The sequence below is a fragment of the Papio anubis genome, chromosome 20, assembly GCF_008728515.1.
Source record: "Papio anubis isolate 15944 chromosome 20, Panubis1.0, whole genome shotgun sequence".
Lineage (NCBI taxonomy): Eukaryota > Metazoa > Chordata > Mammalia > Primates > Cercopithecidae > Papio > Papio anubis.
The window spans coordinates 6,786,735-6,814,407 of record NC_044995.1 but is presented as its reverse complement, the minus strand read 5'-3'; the positions used below and the strand labels follow the sequence as shown (position 1 = coordinate 6,814,407).

General features: G+C 41.5%; 1 protein-coding gene across 3 annotated transcripts; it reads left to right on the top strand.

The window, feature by feature from the left end:
* The first annotated feature begins 1,014 nt into the window (after nucleotides 1-1,014).
* On the top strand, nucleotides 1,015-24,919 carry ZNF841 (zinc finger protein 841). 3 transcript variants are annotated; one of them, XM_009195143.4, is made up of 6 exons: nucleotides 1,015-1,239; nucleotides 2,863-2,952; nucleotides 6,378-6,469; nucleotides 11,738-11,864; nucleotides 12,926-13,054; nucleotides 22,091-24,919. In XM_009195143.4, exons 3-6 carry the CDS (start codon nucleotides 6,455-6,457, stop codon nucleotides 24,592-24,594), a joined length of 2,775 nt encoding a protein of 924 aa, XP_009193407.1. In that variant the 5' UTR covers nucleotides 1,015-1,239; nucleotides 2,863-2,952; nucleotides 6,378-6,454; the 3' UTR covers nucleotides 24,595-24,919. The 3 variants fall into 3 exon arrangements, with proteins under 3 accessions (XP_009193407.1, XP_003916087.1, XP_021787106.1); XM_003916038.4 differs by lacking the exon at nucleotides 2,863-2,952 and having other exon boundaries at nucleotides 22,091-24,679; XM_021931414.2 differs by lacking the exons at nucleotides 2,863-2,952; nucleotides 6,378-6,469.
* The last annotated feature ends 2,754 nt before the right edge of the window (nucleotides 24,920-27,673 follow it).

Genomic DNA, 27,673 nt, shown 5'->3' with positions numbered 1-27,673 from the left:
GACAGGGTCATTTATAACCTGACGTGTCCATCCTACTGCTGTGTCTGGTTTCCATTGGTTGGAACTGGACCTCACATTCTGTACTTGACCCGATTGGCTAGCACCTTAGTACTTCCCAAAAGAGGCAAAGGCAGAGGAGAACAAAGGAAGAGAGGAAGTAACTTGTGGAAGGCTGAGAGAGGCAAAAACACTTCCAAATAAGGAAGAGAAATAGGCTGTGACCTAATGCTTGCTTGGAACAGTTCTGCAGGGCAAATATCTAGGCTAAAATGTGGGAGCTAAGAACACAGAGTATATTGATTTATTTATTATGGTTAGCAGATACTTAAGAATATTACCACAGGTCTTTGAGTAAATTTTGCTTCTAACAGAGGTTACTATCTATTCTCAATTAGACTGGGAGGAAAGTCCCTTTGAAGAGGAACCTCTACTTATTTCATTTTCTACACTGTGTCTAGCACATTTCAATTGGCATAATGTCTTCTGGGTTCCTGGATCCAGTCACCTCTCCACATCCAATCCCCACCCAGATGCTAGTTCCCTGACTACTGAGTAGCTTTAGCTTCTCTGGTGAGACTGAATGGAGTCCACCAAGCTGAGAAAAATCGGTTTTTACTTAATTCAGTTCAACTTGTTAAGAATAAATCATCTTAGTTTCCACAAAGATGGAACATGTAAGTGGACCATGTAAGTGGACCACGTACGTGGACCACAACTTTAAGATTCATCCTTAAATTCTGAAACATTAACTTAAAATGGGCAAGAAGAAACGCTGCTTCACAGGACAAGAAATAGTCACAAATACTCCCAAATCTGGAGAACAGACCCCGCCCACCCCTGGAGGTCCCGCTTCATCCCAGTTTTCAGTCCAGCCAAGCCCCAACTGGTCACGCCCCCTACCGGCCCGGGCCTCCCACCACCCTCTCGGGCCCTCCCCCAAGTCAGGCCCCGTCTCGGCCCAGCCCTTTCCCAGTCGCGCCCCGCCCCCACGCCGCCCAGTTTTTTTTTTCCGCGCCCAGTTTCCTGCACACCCGGAAGCAGATCGCGCTGGGGAAAGGCCACATCGCGCTGGGGAAAGGCCACTTCGCTATGCGTGTGTTTCGGTCTACCTGGATTAAACATTTGCTTCGCTTTGTCTACCTGGATTAAACGTGCACTTCGCAGTCCTCGGTTCTCCATACCCGTGACCTGGGGATCGCTACGGACCTTAAAATACCGCAACAGCCCCATTCGTCCTAAGTAAGTCGGAGAATTGCTTCCCTTTCGGTTTAAAATCTCTCTGAGGCTGTTTCTTGCTCTCTGCCTTTCTTCCTTAAGACCATGTAGACAACCCCATTCAGGTCGTTTTCCTGTTTAAAACCCTTTGCTTGGGCCCCGCGCAAAGTCTAGTCCTCGTTCGGGAGGTTCGCGCCCTCGCGACCCCCGAGGTTCTCCCTCGTCGGCCTCTGGAGGGGAGCGCCCGCCGTCCGGCTCCTGAAGGAGCCGCTTCTCCTCCCAGCTCCTGGGATTCTGCAGAACCTCCCTGTCCTGAGACATCGTCCCCCGCGCCACCTTGTGTCCTCCTCACGCCGGGTCCTTCCGTTCCGCAGGCTTCCCCTTCACAGCAACTGCTTTTCCTGACTCTCCGTTGGGGCAGGTGACCACCTGAGTCTGTCTTGTGACACCTAGTGTTCTTCGTTCCCAAATTTTACTCTGCTGGAAAATGTGCTCTTCCGGGAGGTGGGCATCTTATTCCTCCCCTTTCCTCCCGAATGTGTGGGTGAGAGGGATCAGGAGAGGAAAAGACGGGGAACGACGGAGCAAAAGGAAAAACTGAGAAGAGAATGAGGGAGACCTGTAAATACACGGCAAAAATGGATGATAATTTAGGGCTTTTTAAAGAGCAACAGTGAAACAGAACGGTTGGAGAAAGTAGCAGGGGGAGAAAAGCAGGTAGAGACATTTAGGAAAAAAGGGGGACCTTCAGAGAGATGAAGGACAACAAAATAGAGTGGGGCAGCAAAGGAGGAGGCACTGCAGACAGACAGTGGGGAGAAGGTAAAAGAGTTGGAGCCGTGGCTGACAGAGCTACGTGGTGCTGGGACTAAAAGAGAGGGCAGTGAATGACAAGCAGAGTAGAGAGTACCACAGCAGGGAGGAAGCCTAGGAAGTTGGAGGTGCTAGAGAGTGGGAACAAACGAGCTGTAACAGGGAAGAGGGAATTTAACAAGGAGAGCAGAGAGGGAGCTTAGATGGGGGAAAAGAGGCAGAGATACGTGAAGATTGGGGACAATTGGAAAGATTGAGGAGAAAGAGCTACAAGAGGTGAAGTAAGTTGTGACGCATTGGGCAGAACAGACCTAAAAGAGGGAATAAAGAAAGGGGTAAAAAACAGAAAAGGAGAAAAAAAAGACGCGAAGCATGAGAGAGGGAAACACATAGCAGTGAAGAAAGTGGGAGAGGACTCCATCCAGATGCGTGACAGTTGATTGGATATGGATGGTGGTTGTAATATATTGATTTGTGGCTTTATACCCTGATTTAAAATATGTTTCTTTAAGTTGTACGCATGAGGATGAAAGTCACGTTTTTTCTATAAGGCTTGTGCATTTTGTGTTTATTTTTATTAAAAGATATTTGGAATTCCTGTTTAGCCAGAGGGCAGTGATTTGATCTAGTTATTTGTGGTAACTCTCTTCTTCTCAAGGATGGAGTAGAGGATAAAGGAGGGGAGAAATGGGGCAAGAAATGACTGACTGTTACTACAAGATATGTCTTTGGTGTTTTTTTTTGGTTTTGTTCTGTTTTGTTTTTTGCGGGGGACAGGGTCTCTCTCTGTCTCCTAGGCTGGAGAGCAGTAGCATGATCTTGGGCTCATTGCAGCTTCTACCTCCTGGCCTCAAGCAGTCTTTCCACCCCAGCCTCTCAGCACGCTGGAATTACAGATGTAAGCCACCACACCAGGCCTACGAGGTATGTCTTCGAAGGAGCATTGAAAGTCTTGGGTTTTTTTGTAATGAATTTCCTTGGAAGATGTTGGGGTCTCACTGGGGCATGTGCATCATTGAAGACATCTGTTTTAGTAGATGGTGGTGCCAGTATTTGGGGGTGGGGTCATTACAGGTGTACACCACCATGCCCGGCTAATTTTTGTATTTTTAGTACAGACGGGGTTTCACCACGTTGGCCAGGCTGGTCTTGATCTCCAGACCTCGGGTGATCCACCCACATCGGCCTCCCAAAGTGCTGGGATTACAAGCATGAGCCACCGTGCTGGGCCTTTCCTGTTTATTTTTTAGAGTTGCTTTTTTTCTTCCCCCTAAACCTGGCCCATTTCAAGGTTCAGTTTGATAATGTGGCACTTAGCACAAGAGACTTCATTCTGGCTTGGTCTGGTAGTTTGGGAGGCTGGTCCGAAACAACGGCCTTCCCACAAAAAAGAACAAGATCATGTCCTTTCCCAGGACATGGATGGAGCTGGAGGCATTATCCTTAGCAAACTAACACAAGAACAGAAAACCAAACACTGCACGTTCACACTTACAAGTGGGAGGTAAATGATGAGAACACATGGACACATAGAGGGAAACAACACACACTGGGACCTACCTGAGAGTGGAGTGTGGGAGGAGGGAGATGATCAGGAAAAGTAACTTGTAGATATTAGGCTTAATACCCGGATGATGAAATAATGTGTACAACAAACCCCCATGACCCGTTTACCTATGTAACCAGCCTGCATATCCTGCACATGTACCCCTGAACTTAAAATATAAATTCAAAAAAATACTTTGGGCTTCCATAAAATTTGTTTAACTGGTTATTCATTTTTCCTTCTACAGAATTACTTTAAACAGTGTTTTCTGATGGTGGTGTATTGACCATTAAATGCATGCGCACACACAGACCCTAAAGCCTCTAGTTTCCTTCCACTGTGCCCTAATTAAAACAAAACATACCATTAACTGTGTTTCTGCCTGTAGTGAGTACCCCTCTCTGTGCTTCATTTAAGAGCATAATACACTACAATCTTGTTCAGAGTCTCTGTCTTCACTTCTTGCCTCCAACTGTGTCTTGAATGCGTCGGATGAAACTTTCGTATCCACCATTCCACTGATAACTTTATTTTTCAGAGTCACCAGTGACCTCCCCATTTCTAAATCCAATGTATTTCATTTCCTGCTTTACTCTTTCTTTTCCCGTCAGGAGCTATTTGATTTTCTTATCATCTCCCTGACCATTTCACACTTCTCTCTGCTGCTGTGTCCTGACTCCAAATTGTTTCTCAATGTGGGAATGATTCATGGCTTAGTCCTTGAGCCTCTTCTTGTTTCTCTCCACACCCACTGTCTTTCCTCATCATCTCATCTTATGAATTTCAACACCACTGTATTAGGCCATTCTTGAATTGCTATAATGAAATACTGGAGACTGGGTAATTTATAAAGAAAACAGGTTTAATTGGCTCACAGTTCTGCAGGCTGCACAGGAAGCATAGCAGCATCTGCTTCTGGGGAGGCTGCAAGAAGATTCCAGTCATGGCAGGTGAAGGAGGAGCAGGCGTCTCACATGGCGGGAGCAGGAGCAAGAGAGAGTGAGGGGGGAGGCGCTACACGCTTTTAAACAACTAGATCTCGTGAGAACTCACTGTGATAAGAACAGCACCAAGAGGTGGTGAGAAACCATTCAACACAAATCCACCCTCATAATCCAACCACTTCCCACCAGGCCCCACCAGTAACACTGGGGATTACAATTCAGTGTGAGATTTGGGCCAGGGACCCAGAGCCGATCCATATCACCCACCTATGTCCATGTCCCCTGCAGACCTGTCCCCTGACCTCTAGAATTCTGTGTCCTTTTGTCATCTTGGCTGTCTGCTCAGCCAACTAACAGGTATCTCCACCAAAAGCAACTGCCTAAACTCCCCAAGTACATTCCCCTGCGCTCCTGCACCTCTCAGGTGAAGGTGACCCTATACTTCCTGGCTTTAGTTTTACATGTCAGCATATATTTGAAATAGAGAAAACATGACATTAAAAAGAAGTGCTTTAATTCATGTGATAAAGATAAGTTGTATTTACTTAAAAAGGGTGAGGAAATACATAGTTTCTTAAATTACTGTGAGCTGTGGGAGAAGAGTGTTTGAATACCTCGTCTCTACCTAGTCTGCTCCCCAGAACCTCTCTGACCTCATCTCCTCCCTGTGTCCTCCCTGCTCCCGCTGCTCCAGCCACACAGGCCTCTTTCCTGTTCCTTGGGCTGAGGTTGCTTCTGCCTCAGGGCCTCTGCCTGGGCTGTCTGGCCCCTCAGCTGCAGGTGCAAACATCCTTCCTTCTTGAGGTCTTTGTTCTGATACCACCTTCTCCATTGGGACTTTTGTGACTCACCCTCCTCTCACCATTTAACACTCCAGCCACACCCTTGCCCCTACCCCTGGTGCATATTATGTGTCTCTGTGTTTCTTTCTGGTCCATTGTCTTCTACTGTCTACAAACTGGTAACAATGAGGCCCCAAGGGGAGAGCAGAGCTGGGAGGATGGGGCTGTGCTAGTCTTGCCCCCTTTAAGATGTACTCAACCCTGGCTTCACATTAGCATGCTGAGGCAGTTTGCAAATACATGTTTTGTGCCCTTTTACCACAGATTCCACTTCCCATAGTTAGCTTGGACTCAACCTTCATATTGTTTAAGGTACCCAAGTTGATTCTAATTTGTATCCAGCATTAAGCGTCAAACCTCTGTGTCTTCTGTTTCTGAGAGCTGAGCTCAGCCTGTGATCCACAGGGAGTTGAGGGGGCTGTGCTCTGTATGGGGTTTGATCAGGGATGGGTCTGTGTCCTGAAGGGAAGCATAGTCCAGCCCAGCTCCCCACTGCTGCAGGGTGTCCGGGAGGGGAACAAGTTCTGAAGAAAAGGGTGAGATGGCTGGGCGCGGTGGCTCAAGCCTGTAATCCCAGCACTTTGGGAGGCCGAAACGGGCGGATCACGAGGTCAGGAGATCGAGACCATCCTGGCTAACACGGTGAAACCCTGTCTCTACTAAAAAATACGAAAAAACTAGCCGGGCGTGGTGGCAGGCGCCTGTAGTCCCAGCTACTCGGGAGGCTGAGGCAGGAGAATGGCATAAACCTGAGAGGCGGAGCTTGCAGTGAGCCGAGATCCGGCCACTGCACTCCAGCTTGGGCGACAGAGCCAGACTCCGTCTTAAAAAAAAAAAAAAAAAGAAGAAAAGGGTGAGAAACTCACTTGGTCATTGTGTAGGAATTTATTATTCTTGCACCCTCCTGGTGCAGTGGGCTGTCTGTCCACATGCTGAGGTCTTCCCTGTGGGCATGGTTGTGGCACAGAAAGGAATGTGTTGTTTCCAAGCGTTAAACAACAGATTTTTGACTTTCAGATTTGACTTTTAAAGAATTAATTGTATTGACTGAGAGAGAAGCCCAAAAGAGGAAGAAGAAAGAAAAGGAGTCAAGAATGGCTCTTCCTCAGGTAAAGTGATATGCTCAGTGGATTGTTTTGTCTCCTTCCTTTTTGAAATGCAGGGCATTGGAGTTGCGAATCTCTGAGTCTGAAGTGTTCTGCCTGACACATTTGCTCGCACTCACCCATGCCTTCCCTCAGTCCCGCTCATCTGCACTTACATTCCAGATCTCACGGTGACCCAGTGACATGAGCTTGGGAAGAGGTTGCACTGGCCATGGTCCTGGGAAGGGCTCATACCCAGACATGGATGGAAACGGGGTGTGGGTCCTGCGGTGTCAGCTTTTGGGCAGCAGAGATTGTTTACGGGCAACATCTGAATGCACTGTCAGCTCTCAGTAGACCAGGAGTAGAGAAGCTGTATGTGGTAGTCACATGTTAATGTGTACAAATACCTTATAAATTCTTGAAAAGATGCCTTTAAGGGGAGATCTTTTCTACCTGGTTTTATGCCACATTTGAAGCTATAATGAATGAGTCACTCTTTCTAACTCCACAATCTTAATGATTGGGAATGGAATGGAAAACTAGGTACCGACATCAGTGATAGAGGGTGTTTTATTCCATCATTGCTTTTAAAATATGAAATCAACCTGAACATCAGATTAATTTAGCCATTCTCAGCATATCCATCCCACAGAGAATGCAGTGTTCCTGCAGGGACTCTTACCAGCAGTTGTTTTTTGTAAAATGGTTATAATTTTGCTCAGATGTAAGAGCCAAACTTTTTTGATGTCAGAGAAGATGCAGCCAAATTCTGTCATTCCACCAATTATTATTAAATATTACGTTTTTTTTATTTTAAACATCACATGATATATATATTTGTTTTGTGGTAGAAGTCCAAACAGAGATGCAATTTAGGCATTAAGAAGGGGGGATACAACATAAGCGTGATAGGGAGTAACATTTTATTATATGTGAAATTTATGCTAAATGAGATTTTAGGTGTTCTTGCCACAAAAGCAAAAAAAAAAAAAAAAGGTAACTGAGATATGGATATGTTAATTTGTTAAACTGTAGTGAGTTTTTTACTATCCATATCTTGCTATATTGTGTACCTTAAATATACACAATAAAATTTGTAAGCAAACAAGTAAAAAACAGGGCATCAAGAAAAACACTTTAGTTTTATAGTAAAAACAACTTACAACCTGAAAAAAGGACATCAAGGCATATATATTTAAAAACTTTACAGAATGTGAAAGAGCTTCCAGAATGCGGTAAAAGAAAATTGAGCATAAAATGAAAATTATTTTATTTTGATTTCCACAAAATAATGAAATGTCCTCACAGTCCAAGGAATTGGAAAATGGACATATAAAGAATTTTTATTTTTTCTAGATCCTCAAAGAGAAAAAACTACATAGTAGTACTTGTTTTTTTTTAAAGAGGGGGAAATGTCATGTGTCGTTGGTGGGAGGGGGCATCTTTGAACTTGGGATAGTGGGGAATCTTGCCAGATTCACCAAAATAGGAAATGTACTATCCTAGAAGAGGCGATCACTCTTTCAATTACACACCCGGAGGAACCCAGGTTCCTTTTCCCTGTCACATCCTCCACCATGTGTCATGTTTCATTGAGGAGCTACAGTGGTAAGCTCTGTGGCAAGAGTCAGTGAGAGGTGTCAAGATGCATTTACACGTCATTGTGGGTTTTTAGAAGACGATTCTTCAGTGAATGTTCTGCTGTATTTTGCAAGTTTTGGAAATGTACATGTTTTTTATGTTAATAAACATTAATAGCTTGTTTTGCATCCTCTTTGGAGCAATTTCTTAATGAAGACATGGATCTTCTACAATTTTTCACTTTTGCAAAAAATATCACCGTGGCTGCTTCTGTGCATGCTGTCTTCACCACAAGTGTGTGAGGGTTACTTCACTGGCAGTTCAAAGAATGTTTGCTGCTTTTAGGACGGTATACCACAAAAGCAAAAATAATTATATGTTTGTTTTATCTTTTGGAAGCCCTGGCTCACGGTGTGATTATAAAATATGAAGTTTCTTGAAAATCTAATGTTTCTTGCTTACATTTTCTTTGCATGAATTTTTTTTGATTGAATCTTTAATTTGAATTTTTGTGTATATCTTTTTGTAGATTATATTTGATTGCTTTTAAAGTTTCAGATTATAAATGTCATAATAGGTTCATATGAAGATTGGCAAACCTCTCCATTTCTTTCCAAAATTTTGTTGGTTCTTTTTTTTATACAACAGTCACATTTTATTAAATTCCCACATACTTCGTTTGTGTTTGAATGACTGTGAATTTTTACAGTTGCAGGTCTTGTCACCACATCTTCCAATAAGAATTGAGTTTGTCAGTCAGTGATTATATCTTTATTATGTCTTTCAGTAAAGCTTGTTTGTTTGCTTACAGTTCAGTAATGTTAGGTATATTCACATTATTTATTGGGCTTTCAGAATATATATGTTCTTGGTGCTTGATGGTTTCCCCTTATGCTCTCTTTATTTTTCTTTATTTTTTATAGTTTTTGTTTTCCTCCCAGTCAAAATCCCCTTTGAGTTCACTTATTCCTTCTTCTGCCTGATTAAGTCTGCTATTGAACTCATCTGGTGAATTTTTCAACTCAGTTATTGTATTTTAGGTATACTTTTTTTCTTTCTTTTGTTTTGTTTTCAGGCGGGGTTTCACTCTTTCCCAGGCTGGACTGCAGTGGCACAATCTTGGATCACTGCATTCTCTGCCTCCCGAGTTCAAATGAACCTCCCACTTCAGCCTCCTGAGTAACTGGGACTACAGGCGTGCACCATCACACCTGCCTAATTTTTGTACTCTTAGTAGAGATCGGATTTTGCCATGTTGCCCTGGCTGGTCTCGGAACTCCTGGGCTTAAGCAATTCTCCCACCTTGGCCTCCCAGAGTGTTGGGATTACAGGCATGAGCCACGGTGCCCAGCCTCAGAATTTCTTTTTGATTCTTTTTTATAGCTTCTATCTGTGTTGATACTCTTCTTTGCATGCATAGTTCATATAGTTTTCCTGATTTCGTGAGCTTGTCTGTGTGTGCTGTCTTTTAACTCATTGAGCATTCTTGTGGCTATTATTTCAAATTCTTTGGTAATTCACATACAGTCAGCCCTCTGCATTCATGGCTCATGTAGCCACAGATGGAACCAACTATGAACTACAAATAGCCAGAAAAAAAATGGATGGTTTCAAGGAACATGTATAGTCCTTTTTTTCTTGTCATTATTTCCTAAACAATGCAGTATAACAACTACTTACGTAGCATTTACGTTGTATTAGCTATTATGAGTAGAAATGATTTAAATCATATGGGAAGATATAGGTAGGTTATATGCAAGTATTATGCCTTTTTTATATAAGGGACTTCAGTATCCATAGATTTGATCTCCTTAGGGAATCTTGGAACCAATCCCCTGCATATACTGAGGGTGGTCCCCATTTCTTTTTAGTTCTTCAAAGCCATGATGTAAATCACCATTTCTTTAGTGTAAGTTTATAGAGACTTAATTGGTTTCTTTTTACAGACCGTATTTTCCTGTTTCTTTGTAAGCTTTCTTATCTTCTTTTGGCACTTCAGTATTTGAAAAATCATCTACCTCCCCAGTTTTCGGTGGTTGCTTTGTTCAGGGAGGACACTGCAGTCAACTCAACTACATTCTGGAGACCTTCCACACCTTTTCTGGCTGGGGATTTTGTCCTCTCTGGGCCTTTGCTTGTCATCTCTTCATTGAAAATGTTTGCTGGTTTCTACCCAGAAGCTCCCCTGTTGTCTCTCTTTGGTATTGCAGACTTGGGTGCTACAGTAAGCTGTAGTACTAGATCTTCACTTAGTGTTTGTCTATGTTACTGCACACACTGGTTTATGTAAATCATCCTTTTTCTCAGTGGCCCCTAACCTTTCACCTTGTTCTTGTCAGTGCTTATATTCAGTAAGAGAGAAACCAGCCCATCAGTTGGTCATCTGAAAAGTCAGGATGTTGGACAGATATTCTGCTCCTTTCCATCCCCTAGATGATCTTGGGAGTTGTGGGTTTCTTTTCTGTTACCCCTGCATGGCAGGGGCTGGGTCTCTGTCAAGTGGATGCTTCAGATTTTCCTTCAGAGCTTCTATACTGTTTGCTTTATGTTGGCCTGAGGTGTAGAAACCTCGTAACTGTTTTGTGGATTTATCCCCGAGGCAATTAGTCTATGAATTGTTGTTAAAATCATTTCATTGTGGTGACTGGAGAGTTTGGGGATTCTTGTTCCTTTATCTTGCTGACATCACTCAGTATAGTTTTATAATTTGTTCACAGAATTCTGAAAATGTTTTGTACTTAAGTGCCATGGTATATATGCTAATGAAAATTTAGAAGTGTGTGTGTGTGTTGTTGTTGTTGTTTTTAAATTAGTGTACTAAAGTAGGAAGATTTTTTCAGTATATTATTAGTTTGTATACTTAAATATTCTTTTTCTGGGTTGCAATCATGTTATCTCTCTTTTTTTTTTTTTTCTGAGATGGAATTTCACTCTTGTTGCCCCAGAGCGAATCATGAGATTTCCCAGCCAGCAGAATCATGAGAAATACATTTCTATTGTTCATAAATTAGTCTCTCTTATTTTGTTATAGCTGCACAGAAAGACTAGGACATATTCTGTTATATAACGGTTGAATTCTGTTGATTCAACTCTAATTTTTAGACATCTGGGTTCAGGTGCTTGTTGCACTGTTGGCAGGTTGTTGACCTAGGCGAGTTTCTTAGCCTGTCTGTGACACAGTTGTCTTCTAGTAAGATGGGAAGAAATATTTCTGTCCTAGGTTATTATGTCATCATTTGAGTTAGAACATGTAAAGCCTTTGGAGTAATGCCCGGTACATGAGGAGTGTTCCAAAACTTTAGTCCTTGCTGTTGCTCTTGTCATCAGTTTTTAGTTTCTGACCTTTCTTTAAAGCCACTAAGAACACTGTCATCTCTGAAGACACCACTTGTATTCTAGCTCATCTGGACACCTTACTTGGTGTAACAAATATAATATCTAAAACTTTCATAGGGATAACTATGTGTTTATTTCTTATTTTGTCCGCAGAAGTGAGAAATGTGCACTGATTTAGATAAAATCTTAATCTCCTATTGAATTTTATAAAACCCAAAATTAGGGACACATAATTATCTCACAGATGCTTTTAATGGTTATGTCAAAACACACACTTCAATCAAATTGATGTGACAGTTCTTTCCTCTTCTCATTTTATGTAAAGATAAGAGCTCACCCATTGCTCATATTGAAATGTGTTTTTCATTTTAGGGATCTTTGACATTCAGGGATGTGGCCATAGAATTCTCTCAGGAGGAGTGGAAATGCCTGGATCCTATTCAGAAAGCTTTATACAGGGACGTGATGTTGGAGAACTACAGGAACCTGGGCTTCCTGGGTGAGGATAATTTTCCTCTAGAAGTTAGGATCTTCCCTTGTGCATTTTTGTACTTTCCTTATTGTGTTTCTTGGGAGGCCCTACATTATTTGACAGAGATTGAAGCCTTGTTGATTCACAAATAAAAAGCCTCATGGATGTTCTGCTTCCTTCTTTGTATGTTAGTGGTGGTTCCAGAGCTGAGGTACATATAAAACCTTATGGCAGAGTTAATATATCCAATTCCCTGTTCCTGTTTTCTATCCCTGTGGTTTTTTTTTTTTTTTTTTTTTTTTTGACACAGTCTCAGTCTGTCACCCAGGCTGGAATGCAGTGGTGTGATCTCGGCACACTGCAACCTTAGCTTCTTGGGATCAAGCCATCCTCCTACCTTAGCCTCCCAAATAGCTGGGACTATGGGTGTGCAACACCATGCCTAGGTAGAGACAGGGTTTCACTCTGTTGCCCAGGCTGATCTTGAACTCCTGTGCTGAAGCCATCTTCCTGTCTTGGCCTCCGAAAGTGCTGAGATTACAGGCTTGAGCCAGTACGCTTGGCCTATCCCTGTGTTTTTGATTTAGTATTTCTTGGGAGAGAGCTAGATATCTGCATCTTTTTTTTTTTTTTTTTTTTAGACGGAGTCTTGCTCTGTGCCCCAGGCTGGAGTGCAGTAGCGCGATCTCGGCTCACTGCAAGCTCCGCCCCCCTGGGTTCACGCCATTCTCCTGCCTCAGCCTCCCGAGTAGCTGGGACTACAGGCGCCCGCCACCTCGCCCAGCTAATTTTCTTGTATTTTTAGTAGAGACGGGGTTTCACCGTGTTAGCCAGGATGGTCTCGATATCCTGACCTCGTGATCCGCCCGTCTCGGCCTCCCAAAGTGCTGGGATTACAGGCTTGAGCCACCGCGCCCGGCCGATATCTGCATCTTATAGTGTTCCCTAAACATTCAGAAGGAGGCAATCAATGGATGAGTTTGTGAAATATTTTGTAGATTCAACTGCAGTGTTTTCTCTTCTACCTAAACATTAGGCTGGGTTCTGGAAAAACCATGGGACATCTTCTTTCTTTTTTTTATAAACAGGACTCTGTCTTCCTGACCTGAATATTATCTCCATGTTGGAGCAAGGGAAAGAGCCCTGGACTGTGGTGAGCCAAGTGAAAATAGCAAGGAACCCAAATTGGGGAGAATGCATGAAAGGCATGATCACAGGTAAGAGCTCAGATGGGCACAATGGAAGCAGCATGATGAAATTGTGTGTGTAAAACTCTGCAAGTGGGAGAGTTCTGTGGGGAAACAAATTTGATTTTCTGTGAGCTCCGAAATTTTTCTTCTTTCCTGCTTATCACTTTGCTCTCCAGACACGTATAAGTTTACCCTTTCACTCTCCACGGGTTGCTGCAGCTCAAACAGAGTAAAGGACAAGACTGTTATGATGAACCACAGTGTCATCTGAATTCTCTGAACTCTGATGCTTTGACTCTGTGGCATGGGAAGGGCCTTTTCAAAGAAGTCTCTTTCCCGTGTGGTCTCTCCTCCTGTTCTTGATTCCATCTGATCCTCAGTTCTCTGATCCATATAGATTAGAGCTCCATAGTCCTGATGCCTGGAGCTTTTCTGGTTCCACCTCATTTCGTATACTTGAAAGTGCTGGTCAGGAGATGGGGAAATATTGGTTGCCCTTCTTTTGAAGCTGGGGTCCTAGAACTGCACGGGACTGTCTTCAGCCATCTGCCTGTTCAGGTCCCTCAGCCATTTTCTTAGTTCTTCTTTGGATACTCTTCTTGGGTTTGTGACAGGGGAATGAGTTGGGTCTCCTGAGATTGTTACATAGAAGAATTGTAAAGACAGTTGACACAAAGATCCTCTCTTTATTCTTAGTCCTACACAGGGAGCATATCTCTGTCTTCACACTCTTAGTTTGGGATCTGTGGACAGAGCAGAGTCTCATTTCAAGATCCCTCACAATCCAACTCCTGTGTTTTTCTCTGTCTTGTTTATGCCTTGGCTATTTCTGATCTTACATTCTCTTTTATGTTTGTGTGATTTTTTTGCCTCTGAGACTTGCTTTGAATAAACACATTTCTAGGGTCTGACATTTTATCCTTTTTTCCTGCTGTGATAACCCATCTTGGGGTTATGAATATCTCGTGGACTATCTTATGGAGTGGGTTTACTGGGTAAGAGAAAATTTTTGAAGGAGAGCACTTTGAGTAATGAGTTTTAACATCATCTTGCTACATACAGATGCGACTATTAAAGTCAGAGTAGAATGATCAGCATTTATCATGATATTCAGATAGCATCACAAGAGCCTGGTTTCTGAGAAATGTCACAAAAGTATCTCTCAAGGGTACTGTGGTAATGTTGATCTCATATACTAATGGTCCTCTTTTTTGAGCTAGCAGTGAATGGTGTAGGAATTTCTCCCATGCCGGGCGCAGTGGCTCATGCCTGTAATCTCAGCACTTTGGGAGGTTAACCTGAGGTTAGGAGTTCTAGACCAGCTGGCCAACTTGGTGAAACCCCGTCTCTACTAAAAATACAAAAATTAGCCGGGCATGGTGGCAGGTGCCTGTAATCCCAGCTACTCGGGGGGCTGAGGCAGGAGAATCACTTGAACCCGGGAGGTGGAAGTTGTGAGCCGAGATTGCGCCATCGCAGTCCAGCCTGGGGGACAAGCTGGGGGACAAGAACAAGACTTCATCTCAAAAAAAAAAGAGAGGAATTTCTCTCAGGGAGAACATTGTCCAAGTTCACAGCTTCATCTCTGCAGGGTGGTTGCCTGAACCACTGCTCATGCCACACTTTTCTTCCCCAGTATTTTTGTTTACAGTGAGTACGACTTTGATCTTGAGGAAGCTCATGAAGTTGAATGAGGCTTATTTTTTTTAAGTCCAGAAAGTTCGTTTTAAGCAGCCGTTGCTTTCATCTGATGCATTTTCATGTATTATAAATGAACTTTGTTTTTATTTGTGTAACGATCAGTTCCATAGTTTTGACGATACTCAGTTTTCTTTGTTTTATGTTTCTATGTGTGGTAGTGTTGTGTTGGGGAATGCATATTGTTTTATGTATTTTAAAAGATTTCCTTCTCTAGTACACATGGTATAGCTCAGCAGCAGTTTCCCTAAAACTTACACAAACTCCATAGTGTTGTGTTGACAGTTTCAGTTATTGCTTTTACTTCTGTTTCACCTGACTTCATTCCTACTATGAAAGTATATGTTTGTCAATTAAATTGATTACAGTTTTTAAGTTGGAAATTTTTAATATCTTGAACATAATTTTTTAAGTTACTGTCGTAATTGTGGAAATACCATTTAATAGATTGATCATTCTTTGTTATATGACATACATTGCTTTTCTGTAATAAGTTTCAGTTTCCTAAATATAGCTTGCTGAGTATTCAAATTGCACTGTTTTTTTCTTTATTGGAACAAATGCTATATTATAATGACTATTCTGTCTACATTCATGTCCATCATGTTATAGTGAATCATTATTTAAAAATCTAACTTTATTTTACACTTAGCCCATTTCTTACACTTCAGAGACTTCTCTACTATTTATAAAACCTATATATTTTTTTCATGATGCTCAAGCAATGAAGAATAAATTCTCTTGAAAAACTTGTATTGGGCCAGGAGCAGTGGCTCATGCCTGTAATCCCAGCACTTTGGGAGGCTGAGGCGGGTGGATCATTTTGAGATCTGAGGTCAGGAGTTCAAGACCAGCCTGACCAACATGGTGAATCCGTTTCTACTAAAAATACAAAAAAATTAGCCAGGCGTGGTGGTGCATGCATGTAATCTCAGCTAGTTGGGAGGCTGAGACAAGAGAATTTCTTGAACCCAGGAGACAGACGTTGCATTGAGCTGAGATCGTGCCACTGTACTTTAGCCTGGGTGACAGAGCAAGACTCTGTCCCTAAAAAAAAAAAGAAAAAAAAAAACAAACTTGTATTTTGTCCAGAAAAGTTTTTCCTATATTTTCTTCTAGAATTTTTGTAGCTTGAAGTCTTACATGTAAGTCTTTATTCATCTTGAATTAATTTTTGTATATGATGAGAGATAGGAGTCCAGTTTCATTCTTCTGTTTATGGCTAGCCAGTTTTTCTAGCATCCTTGTTGAATAGAATGGCTTTTCCCAATTGTTTTTGTTGACTATAAAAATCAGTTGGTTGTAGGTGTGTGGCTGTATTTCTGGGTTTCCTACTCTGTTTCATCGGATATCTTTCTATTTTAATGTTAGCATTTATATCTATAGATTTTCTATCTTAGCACTTTTTTCTGCATTCACAAGTCTTGGTATGTTCTATTTTCATTTTCCTTTGTTTTGAGATTTTTTAAAATTTCCCTTGTGATTTCTAATTTGACATATTGGCTGTTTAAGAGTATGGTTTTATTTGTTTTTGTTTTTGTTTTTTGAGATGGAGTTACGCTCTTATTGTCCAGGCTGGAATGTAGTGGTGCAATCTCAGCTCACTGTAACCTCCACTTCCTGGGTTCAAGCGATTCTCCTGCCTCAGCCTCCCAAGTAGCTGGGATTACAGGCGTCTGCCACCACGCCTGGGTTTCACTATGTTGGCCAGGCTGATCTCGAACTCCTGACCTCAGGTGATCCACCTGCCTCAGCCACCCAAATTGCTGGGATTACAGGTGTGAGCCACCACACTGGCCTAAGAGTATGTTGTTTCCACATATTTGTTGATAATCTAATTTCTTGATTTTCTTGAATTTTCTTGAATTTGTTGATAATTTAATTTTCTTTCTTGATCTCTAGTTTTATTTTATTATGATGGGATAAGTTATGCTTTATGATTTTAGTCTTTAAAAAGTTTTAAAAATTTTTTCTTTTCCAATATTTTTTTTTGAAAAATGTTTCATATGCAGTTCTGAAAAATTTGTATTGTGCTATTTTTGGATGTTGTGTTATGCATATATAGGTTAGGTTCAATTTGATGTATAGTTTAGGTTCTCTAGTTCCTTATTTTTCTTTTTTTTTTCTTTTTATTTATTTATTTATTTTTATTTATTTATTTTTTATTATTATTATACTTTAAGTTCTAGGGTACATGTGCATAACGTGCAGGTTTGTTACATATGTATACTTGTGCCATGTTGGTGTGCTGCACCCATCAACTCGTCAGCACCCATCAACTCGTCATTTACATCAGGTATAACTTCCAATGCAATCCCTCCCCCCTCCCCCCTCCCCATGATAGGCCCCGGTGTGTGATGTTCCCCTTCCCGAGTCCAAGTGATCTCATTGTTCAGTTCCCACCTATGAGTGAGAACATGCGGTGTTTGGTTTTCTGTTCTTGTGATAGTTTGCTGAGAATGATGGTTTCCAGCTGCATCCATGTCCCTACAAAGGACACAAACTAGTTCCTTATTTTTCTTCTGTCTGATTGTCCTATTTATAAGTAAAAATAGGCCATTGAAGTCTCTTATTATTACTGTGAAACTACTTCTCCCTTTAGTTGTATTAATTTTGCTTCACATATTGAGGATTGCTATATTAGGCACATATTATTATATCTTCCTAGTTAATTAACCTTTTAATCATTATATAATGCCCTTCTTTGTCTCCAGTTTTGACTTAAAGTCTATTTCGACTGACATCAGTTTAGCCACTGCTGATGTCTTTCTGTTACCGTTTATAGGGGATATCTTTTTTCATCGCTTCAATTCAGCCTACCTATATCCTTTGAATTAAAATGAGTATTTTCTGGATAGTGTGTAGCTGAAGCCAGTTTTAGAAATTCATTCAGCCAGTCTCTGTCTTCAGACTGTGGAGTATAAACCACTTACATTTAATGTAATTACTGATAGAAAAGGACTTATATTGCCATTTTGTTAAGTGTTTTCTGTGTCTCTTTTAGATTTTTTTTGCTCTGTTTCTCTTACTGCCTTCGTTTTTGTATAGTTGATTTTTTTTTTCCTGAAATGGTTTTACTTCCATTGTGTGTGTCTTCTATACATTCTTTGTGGTTACCGTTGCAATTACAGAAAACACTTTTGATTTATAACATCCTATTTTAAACTAATAACAGCTTAACTTCAATTACATACAAAAATGACTTTTTTACAGATCTGCTTCCATGTTGTGTTTTGTCTTTTTTTTTTTTTTTTTCCTTTTTGTGGAGAACGGGTCTCGCTATATTACCCAGACAGGTCTCGAACTCCTGGGCTCAAGCTGTCCTCCCGCCTCTGCCTCCCTGAGAGCTGGGATTACAGGCGTGAGCCACCACGCCCGGCCTCCATGTTGTGTTTTGATATCCCAGTTACTTTCATCGTATATACTGTGTCTCCATTGACATATATTTCAACCTTGACAAGAGTCTCCTGCTTTCTTTGTTTTCTCAAATCTTCGCCTGTTGTGCTAGGGTCCTCATTCTGCACCCCATGTCTCCTTAACATTCTTGTACTATCAATAAAGTTTTATGGTATCATTATGTGTGTGTACGAAATGAATTCATCCATCTCCTCTTCATGGCAATTTTCAAGTTTTTTCTTAAGGACTGAATTATAAGAACAGTCTTTCACATATCTCCTGATAGGTAGGGTTGTTGAGCATATACCTGGAAATAGAACTCATGGGACATTCAATTTGATAAATTTCATAGCAAATATTATAGAGACATAATCTGTTTTCTTCCCATATCATCATACCACCTCCTTTTTAATTGTCTTCCCTTGTCCTGCACCCATAGTGTATTTCTCACATTTAAGTATTAGTACAATGCTACTTCTACATTAGTTTCTCTTTTCTTCCAAAGCCAGGATTTTAGCTGTTTCTTGTGCAGTTACATTCCCACAGCTCTGCAAGCACACAAACCTTGCTGCCCCATGCTTATTACTCCTTGCTCTCCCGGCTTGCCCTTTCTCCTCTTAGGCCTTTCCTAACATATTACTTTGGTCCAGATGGACTACCCAGTTACTGCCTAGCATATTAATTTTATACTTCCATTATTGCAGAACTCCCTCACCTCCTATGCTACTCTCATTCTGTAAGGGGTCACCCCTACTCATTTACTTGACCATTGTCTGATAACACTGCCTAAATCAATATGTGCAGGGGATGATGACTCAGAAACCGTTCGTTATTCATGACGGATGGCTGAATAATGCTTTTGGCAACACAGCATTGCAGGGAGCTGAAGGTTCATGGGACGTGACCAACTCAGCATTCCACTGGAGGCTATATGATCAAACAGCAAATTGTTTATCATGAATGCAGGATGTGGGCAAACTCATGACTGCTTCTGCTGACAGAAGTTTTGCTGGAGGCAATCACTCCCTGGCGCCAAGGTTATCTACTGTGATATCTAGAGCCTGTTGTTTGAGGAATGCAGTCTTGCAAACCTACTTTGGGCTGAGCAGCTGACCCCTTCTTCCACCCTCCTTCTCACTATCTCTCTTGCTTAGTAAATACAGAGGGCTGTGTAAAGCTCAGGGCCCTTGTCCACTAGAGGCAAGGTGCCCCCTGACCCCTTCTTCCAAATATACTCTTTTGTCTCTTGTCTTTTATTCCTGCATTCACCCCCTTTGTTCAGTTCCCCTAGGTCCATGTGGGTTACATAGTGGCACCCCGAACAGCGACAGAATCAGGTGCTCTACACAAAATGGCTCTTGAATTATTTCTACACTCTTGATATTTGGGTTGACCTGTTATCTGCACTGCTTGTTTGGGAGTTGTTTTTAAAAACATGTTTGATCTTGCAAACCCAGGTTCTCATATCTTACTTTCTTTGTAAATTGGGTATAGATACATAAATCCTGTGGCCATATTTAGTGTGCTTGTTTGTTAAATAATGATAACTTACCTAAAGACTTTTTAAACAAGTTAATGCTGTTAGCTAGCTTAGAATATTGCATGTTTTATAGTAAAGACTCACAAATTTGTTTAATAATGTGTATCAACATTGTTTCATGTTTATAATGAGATAGCATATTGGCTTTACCTTAGTCAGCTTGGCTAGCTATATCAGATACCATAGATAGGATGGTTTAAACAGCAGAAATTGACTTTTCACAGATCTAGGTGGTGCAAAGTTCAACATGTCAGAGCCAGCCACTTTGGTTCTAGGTGTGGGCTTTTTTCTGGTGTGCCATGGCTGACTCTTTGTGTTCTCATGTGGCAGAAAGATTGCCATGCAAAAAACAGAAGCTTTTTCACGTCTCTTCTAATTGCATTCCTGAAGTTCTATGCACCATCCTGACGTAATTGCCACCCAAAGACCACACTTCCAAATACTATATCACATTGAGGATGGGACCTTAACATAGGAATTTTGGCAGACATAAGTCTTTATATCAGAACAGTCTACATTGTATCTGTAAATTTTCATTTTGCAGTTTGTTCCAAACAGTGTTGTTTTTTATCTTAGTTCATACATTTTCCAAGTGCAATCTCTGTATCATACATGTTTTGTGGCCAATGAACTGGATAATTAAAGACAATGAACAGGACTGGGTACGGTGGCTCATGCCTGTAATCCCAGCACTTTGGGAGGCAGAGGTGGGCAGATTGTTTGAGCTCAGGAGTTCCAGACCAGCCTGGGCAACATGGCAAAACCTCATCTCTACCAAAACTACAAAAAAATTAACCGGGCATGATGGCGTGCATCTATCTGTGGTCCCAGCTCTCAGGAGGCTGAGGTGGGAGGATCGCTTGAGCCTGTGAGCTGGAGGCTGCAGTGAGGTGAGATCATGCCACTGCACTCCAGCCTGGGTGAGAGAGTGAGACTCCATCTCAACCAAAAGCAAAAAAAGACAATGAATACATAGGGAGTTGCTCTATTGTTTGTTACATAGTTGTAGGCACGAAATCATAACTGGAATTTCTGATTTCCTTTCCCAAGTTTTATTCTTTTTTTGAGGCAGTCTCTCTCTGTCGCCCAGGCTGAAGTGCAGTGTCGCAATCTTGACTGACTGCATCCTCCCCCTTATGGGTTTATGTGACTCTCGTGCTTCAGCCTCCTGAGTAGTTGGGATTACAGGCATGCACCATCACACTTGGCTAATTTTTTATATTTTTAGTAGAGACGAAGTTTCACCATGTTGGCCTGGCTAGTCTCGAACTCTTGGCCTCAAGTGATCTGCCCACCGTGTCCTCTCAAAATGCTGGGATTATAGGTCTGAGTCACCATACCTGTTCCCTTGTTTTTTTTTTTGGTTTTTTTTTGAGATGGAGTCTTGCTCTGTCGCCCAGACTGGAGTACAGTGGCGAAATCTCGGCTCACTGCAACCTCTGCCTCCTAGATTCCAATGATTCTCCTGCCTCAGGCTCCCGAGTAGCTGGGATTATAGGCATGTGCCACCACGCCCAGCTGATTTTTACTTTTAGTATAGACAGGATTTCACCATGTTGGCCAAGCTAGTCTCGAACTCCTGACCTTGTGATCCACCTGCCTCGGCCTCCCAAAATGCTGGGATTACAGGCGTGAGCCACTGCGCCTGGCTGACCTGTCCCCAATTTTCATTCTTTATTATGTTATGTATTTACCTTTCTCTCATCCAAGTACTAACCAGTTCTGACACTGCTTAGCTACTGAGATCAGATAGATCAGATGCATTCACGGTGGTATGGCCATAGACATATTTACCTTTCTTTTATCTTTAAAAGCCAGTGATCTCAACATATTTTCTAGTTATCATATGCTGCCTCTAGACTATAAGTTCTTGCTTATTATTAATGGAGAATTGTTTAGAATTTCATACTATAAATTTGTATTTTGTGGTTGTTCATTATTTACCTGCTGGTTTTATCACAGGCTATTAGAATGTTTTATTTATTAATTTATATTATGATTATTAATTAGTTAATATTTACCATTACAGTATATCTTGCTGTGGTTTTAGCATTTATTTGTATAAAATAAATATATGTAACTTATTTTCTCTTCTATTATGAGGGAGCCATATGTTTACTGCCAGTTGGTGTGTCATTTGGGGTCAGTGGTTGCAAAAGACTTGTTTTGGTGCTCATATATGTTTGCACAACACGAGTCTTTTGGTCAAAGGATATTTGAAACTAGGCTTTCCTAAAATTGATTTGAATTACATGTGATCATCTTTACTACAGAATTCTATTCATTTTGCATTTCTACAAATAGAAGATCATGGTAGAAAAGTTTCACAACTTGCTAGTATATTATGTTTAGTGTAGTGTGTTTTCAGTATAAAATAATATTTACCAATAATAGTTATTTTAAAACCCCATGTTCATTATATTTTGCAGGTATCTCTCCTAAACGTGTGATCAAGGAATTACCACCAATACAGAACAATAACACAGGAGAAAAATTCCAAACAGTGATGTTGGAAGGACATGAAAGCTATGACATTGAAAATGTTTACTTCAGGGAAATCCACAAAAATCTACAGGACCTTGACTTTCAATGGAAAGATGGTGAAATAAATTGTAAAGAAGCACCGATGACCCATAAAAACAATCTTACTGGTACAAGAGTTCGACATAGTCAAGGGGACGTAGAAAACAAGCATATTGAAAATCAGCTTATATTAAGCTTTCAGTCCGGTCTGGCTGAATTGCAGAAATTTCAAACTGCAGGGAAAATTTATGAATGTAATCAAATTGAGAAGACAGTTAATAATGGTTTTTTAGCTTCACCACTTCAAAGAATTTTTCCTAGTGTCCAAACCAACATTTCTAGGAAATATGGGAATGATTTTTTGCAACTTCCGTTACCTACACAAGATGAGGAAACATACATTGGGGAAAAACCTTACATAGGTAATGAGTGTGGCAAAGCCTTTAGAGTGTCTCCAAGTCTTATTAATCATCAGATGATACATACAACAGAGAAACCTTACAGATGCAATGAGTCTGGCAAAGCCTTTAATCGGGGCTCACTACTAACAATACATCAGATAGTCCATACAAGAGGGAAACCATATCAATGTGATGTATGTGGCAAGATCTTCAGACAAAATTCAGATCTTATAAATCACCGGAGAAGTCACACTGGAGACAAGCCCTACATATGTAATGAATGTGGCAAGTCGTTTAGTAAAAGTTCTCACCTTGCAGTTCATCAGAGAATTCATACTGGAGAGAAACCTTACAAATGTAATCGATGTGGGAAGTGCTTTAGTCAAAGTTCCTCTCTTGCAACTCATCAGACAGTTCATACTGGAGACAAACCCTACAAATGTAATGAGTGTGGCAAAACCTTTAAACGGAACTCAAGCCTCACTGCACATCAGATAATCCATGCAGGAAAGAAACCATATACATGTGATGTATGTGGCAAGGTCTTTTATCAAAATTCACAACTTGTAAGGCACCAGATAATTCATACTGGAGAGACACCTTACAAATGTAATGAATGTGGCAAGGTCTTCTTTCAACGTTCACGTCTCGCAGGGCATCGGAGAATTCATACTGGAGAGAAACCTTACAAATGTAATGAATGTGGCAAGGTCTTCAGTCAACATTCACATCTTGCAGTGCATCGGAGAGTTCATACTGGAGAGAAACCTTACAAATGTAATGAATGTGGCAAAGCCTTTAATTGGGGCTCATTACTCACTATACATCAGAGAATTCATACCGGAGAGAAACCTTACAAATGTAATGTGTGTGGCAAGGTCTTTAATTACGGTGGATACCTTTCAGTTCATATGAGATGTCATACTGGAGAGAAACCGCTCCATTGTAATAAATGTGGCATGGTCTTCACTTACTATTCATGCCTAGCACGTCATCAGAGAATGCATACTGGAGAGAAACCTTACAAATGTAATGTGTGTGGCAAGGTCTTCATTGACAGTGGAAACCTTTCAATACATAGGCGAAGTCATACCGGAGAGAAACCTTTCCAGTGTAACGAATGTGGCAAGGTCTTCAGTTACTACTCATGCCTAGCACGTCATCGGAAAATTCATACTGGAGAGAAACCTTACAAATGTAATGATTGTGGCAAAGCCTATACTCAGCGTTCAAGCCTCACTAAACATCTGGTAATTCATACTGGAGGGAACCCTTACCACTGTAATGAGTTTGGCGAGGCTTTTATCCAAAGTTCAAAACTTGCAAAATATCACAGAAATCCTACTGGGGAGAAACCACACAAATGTAGTGAATGTGGTAGAACTTTTAGTCATAAAACAAGTCTCGTGTACCATCAGAGAAGACATACTGGAGAGATGCCATACAAATGTATTGAATGTGGGAAAGTGTTTAATTCCACTACAACCCTTGCAAGGCATCGGAGAATTCATACTGGAGAGAAACCTTACAAATGTAATGAATGTGGCAAGGTCTTCCGTTACCGCTCAGGCCTCGCACGTCATTGGAGTATTCATACTGGAGAGAAACCTTACAAATGTAATGAGTGTGGCAAAGCCTTTAGAGTACGTTCAATTCTGCTTAATCATCAGATGATGCATACTGGAGAGAAACCTTATAAATGTAATGAATGTGGTAAAGCTTTTATTGAAAGGTCAAACTTGGTTTACCATCAGAGAAACCATACTGGAGAGAAGCCATACAAATGTATTGAATGTGGCAAGGCATTTGGGCGGCGGTCTTGCCTCACTAAACACCAACGAATTCATTCTGGTGAAAAACCTTATAAATGTAATGAGTGTGGCAAATCTTACATTAGTCGCTCAGGCCTTACTAAACATCAGATAAAACATACTGGAGAGAACCTTACAACTAAACTCAATGTGGAAAGGCCTTTAGACGTTGTCCTAACTTCTGGGATCCCCAAATAATTTATACTTAACTGATATAATTTGTGTATTTGTCCCTTCCCTTTGAAGTCTCATGTGGAATTGTAATCTCCAGCATTGGAGGTGGGGCCTAGTGGGAGGCAACTGGATGATGGGGGTAGATTTCTCAAGAAAGGTTTAGTACCATCCCCTTGTTGCTGTCCTTGTGATAGTGAGTTCTCATGAGGTCTGGCTGTTTAAAAGTGAATGGCAGGGCCAGGCGCCTGTCTCATGCCTGTAATCCCAGCACTTTGGGAGACTGTGGACGGATCACTTGAGGTCAGGCATTCGAGAGCAGCCTGGCCAACATGGTGAAACCCTGTCTCTGCCAAAAATACAAAAAATTAGCTGGGCTTCATGGTGGGTACTTGTAGTACCAGCTACTCGAGAAGATGAGTCAGGAGAATTGCCTGAACCCTGGAGGTGGAGGCTGCAGTGACCCGAGATCGTGCCACTGCACTCCTGCCTGGGCAACAGAGTGAGACTCCGTCACACACACACACACACACACACACACACGCACGCACGCATGAAAGTGAATAGCACCACCCTCTTGTTTGTTCCCCTTCTGGCTATGTGACATGCCCACTCCCCCTTCACCTTCCACCATCATTTTAACCTTCCCGAGGCTTCCCCAGAGGGTGAGCAGATGGCAGCACCATGTTTACTGTAAAGCCTACAAAATTGTGAGCCAATTAAACCTCTTTATACATTAGCCTCAGGTATTTCTTTCTAGCAATGCAATTATGGCCTAATACATTTACACATGAAGTGAAGAATATAGCTAAGTTTCAAGCAAGTGTTCACTAGGCATAAGAATATACATCCTGGAGAGGAATCACAGAAGTGTAATATGTGTGGCAAGAATACTAAAGGTCAAAACTTGTGGATCTATAAATAACTCAAAGTGCAGATATGCTTTACAAATGAAATGAGTGTGGCAAAAACTTTGTACCAGAGTTCAGTCACTACTTGACATGAGAGTTTATATTGGAAATAAATCATATAAATGTATGTGCTAGAGGCTTCCCCGAGGTATCTGAACTCGCTAGACATCAGAATATACATCTTGGACAGGAACCACACAAATGCAACTTGTGTGCTAAGGCTTTTTACCCGAACATCAAAACGGAAACATCAGAGTATTCATACTGGAGAACAGCCTTACAAATGTAACGAATGTGGTAAGCCTTTTTTAAAAAAAATCAAATGGGCCGGGTGTGGTGGCTCACACCTGTAATCCTAGCACTTTGGGAGGCCGAGGTGGGTGGATCACCTGATGTCAGGAGTTCAAGACCAGCCTGGCCAGCATGGTGAAACCCCGTCTCTATTAAAAATACAAAAATTAGCTGGGCGTGGTGGTGGGCACCTGTAATTCCAGCTACTTGGGAGGCTGAGGCAGGAGAATCACTTGAACCCGGGAGGTGGAGGTTGCTGTGAGCCAAGATTGCACCATTGTACCCCAGCCTGGGTGATAAGAGCAAGACTCCATCTCAAAAAAATAAAAAATCAAATGTTCATGTTTTTGGAGTTTGAGATAATTTATACAAGAGAAAAGCCAAATGATTGTGCTTAACATAGAAGGACCTCTAATCAGTAGTGTGTCTTCAGGCTTCACCAAATTATTCATGCTGGATAGAAACCTTGCAAATGTAATTAACAAGGTAAAATTTTAAACCATTTCTCAACAGATTCCACATTAGGTAAACCATACTATGGATAACTAAGTCTGCTTCTCCATCCAGGATTGACCTGGAATGATACCTGCTGTAAAATAACTACAAGACAAAATTTGTCAAAACCCCAGGTAATATGTACATCAAAGGAGCAAAAGCATGTGTGCAAATGGCTAATTCAGTATATAAAATAATTGTATTCACTTTGACATTTCTTAAAAAGGCTAGTTAACTATTTGTGACCTTCATCCTAAAGTATGAAGTCTTTCCTACACATCCTTCATTGTGGCCTCTGGGAATAAATCAGATGAGAGGGCTACTTCATTAGGTGTGGTTCCTTCATATCCATGTTTTCTGGAAGATTAAGGTCACTGTACTGTGTGAGTTAAGCAGCATGGAGTACGGTGGAGAATAATGTAAATTTACAACGTAAGTCACTGAGCTTGTGTTCACAGTGTCCTTTGACAAACAGAGTTACTTTGGGATATGGGAAACATACGGTGTACTTTCACTACCCTAAAAATCTGTGCTCCACCTAGATTTGTACATTGTTTTCACTTCTGTCACTTGTTGCTTCACATGTTTTGCAGCTGGTTTTAAGTGCACACACACAAGATTCTCAAATCATCTTTGTAAATTGACATTTTTATCATGTAACCACCCTGTCACTCAGGCTGGAGTGCAATAGTGATAAGGTCAACTTTTGGAACCCATCTGCAAATTTCCTAGGATTCTTAGAGTAGCTTCCTAGCTTTTCCTTAATTGCTATATATCAGTTACAGAGAAGGGGACCTGCAATAGGACTGGCCGTTCGGCTCCTGCTACTTCCCTAAGGGGTAGCAAGGCTGGAGGGAGAGTGGAATATGGTGTTCCCCTCTGAGTGTTAGGGGGACTTAGTAGCGTCCCTAGTGTTTGGTCCTGGGTTTTAGCCTCAGGAGCACTTGGCAAGGGGGCGATAGGGATGGTCGCTGTTCATCCGTAGAGACAAGTGGCTCTTGTAAAAGGGGGTCATCTGACTGGGCACGGTGGCTCATGCCTGTAATCCCAACACTTTGGGAGGCCGAGGCAGGCGGATCACCTGAGGTCCGGAGTTCAAGACAAGCCTGACCAACATGGAGAAACCTCATCTCTACTAAAAAGGCAAAATTAGCTGGGCATGGTGGTGTGTGCCTGTAATCCCAGCTACTTGGGCGGCTGAGGCAGGAGAATTGCTTGAACCTGGGAGGTGGAGGTTGCAGTGAGCTGAGATCAAGCCATTGCATTCCAGCCTGGGCGACAAGAGCGAAACTCCATCTCAAAAAAAAAAGGGGGGGTCATCTATATCATCTATAATATCTAATTCTACCTTAGAACTTTCCTTTGGTTGGAGGGGGAGGTGGGTTCTGGGAGTTTCACAGATTGTTAGG

Excerpts from the sequence above, each read along its gene's own strand:
- ZNF841 (XM_009195143.4), top strand. Across the intron at positions 11,865-12,925 it reads CAGGAACCTGGGCTTCCTGG|GACTCTGTCTTCCTGACCTG; the intron begins GTGAGGATAATT and ends TTTTATAAACAG. Across the intron at positions 13,055-22,090 it reads CATGAAAGGCATGATCACAG|GTATCTCTCCTAAACGTGTG; the intron begins GTAAGAGCTCAG and ends TATATTTTGCAG.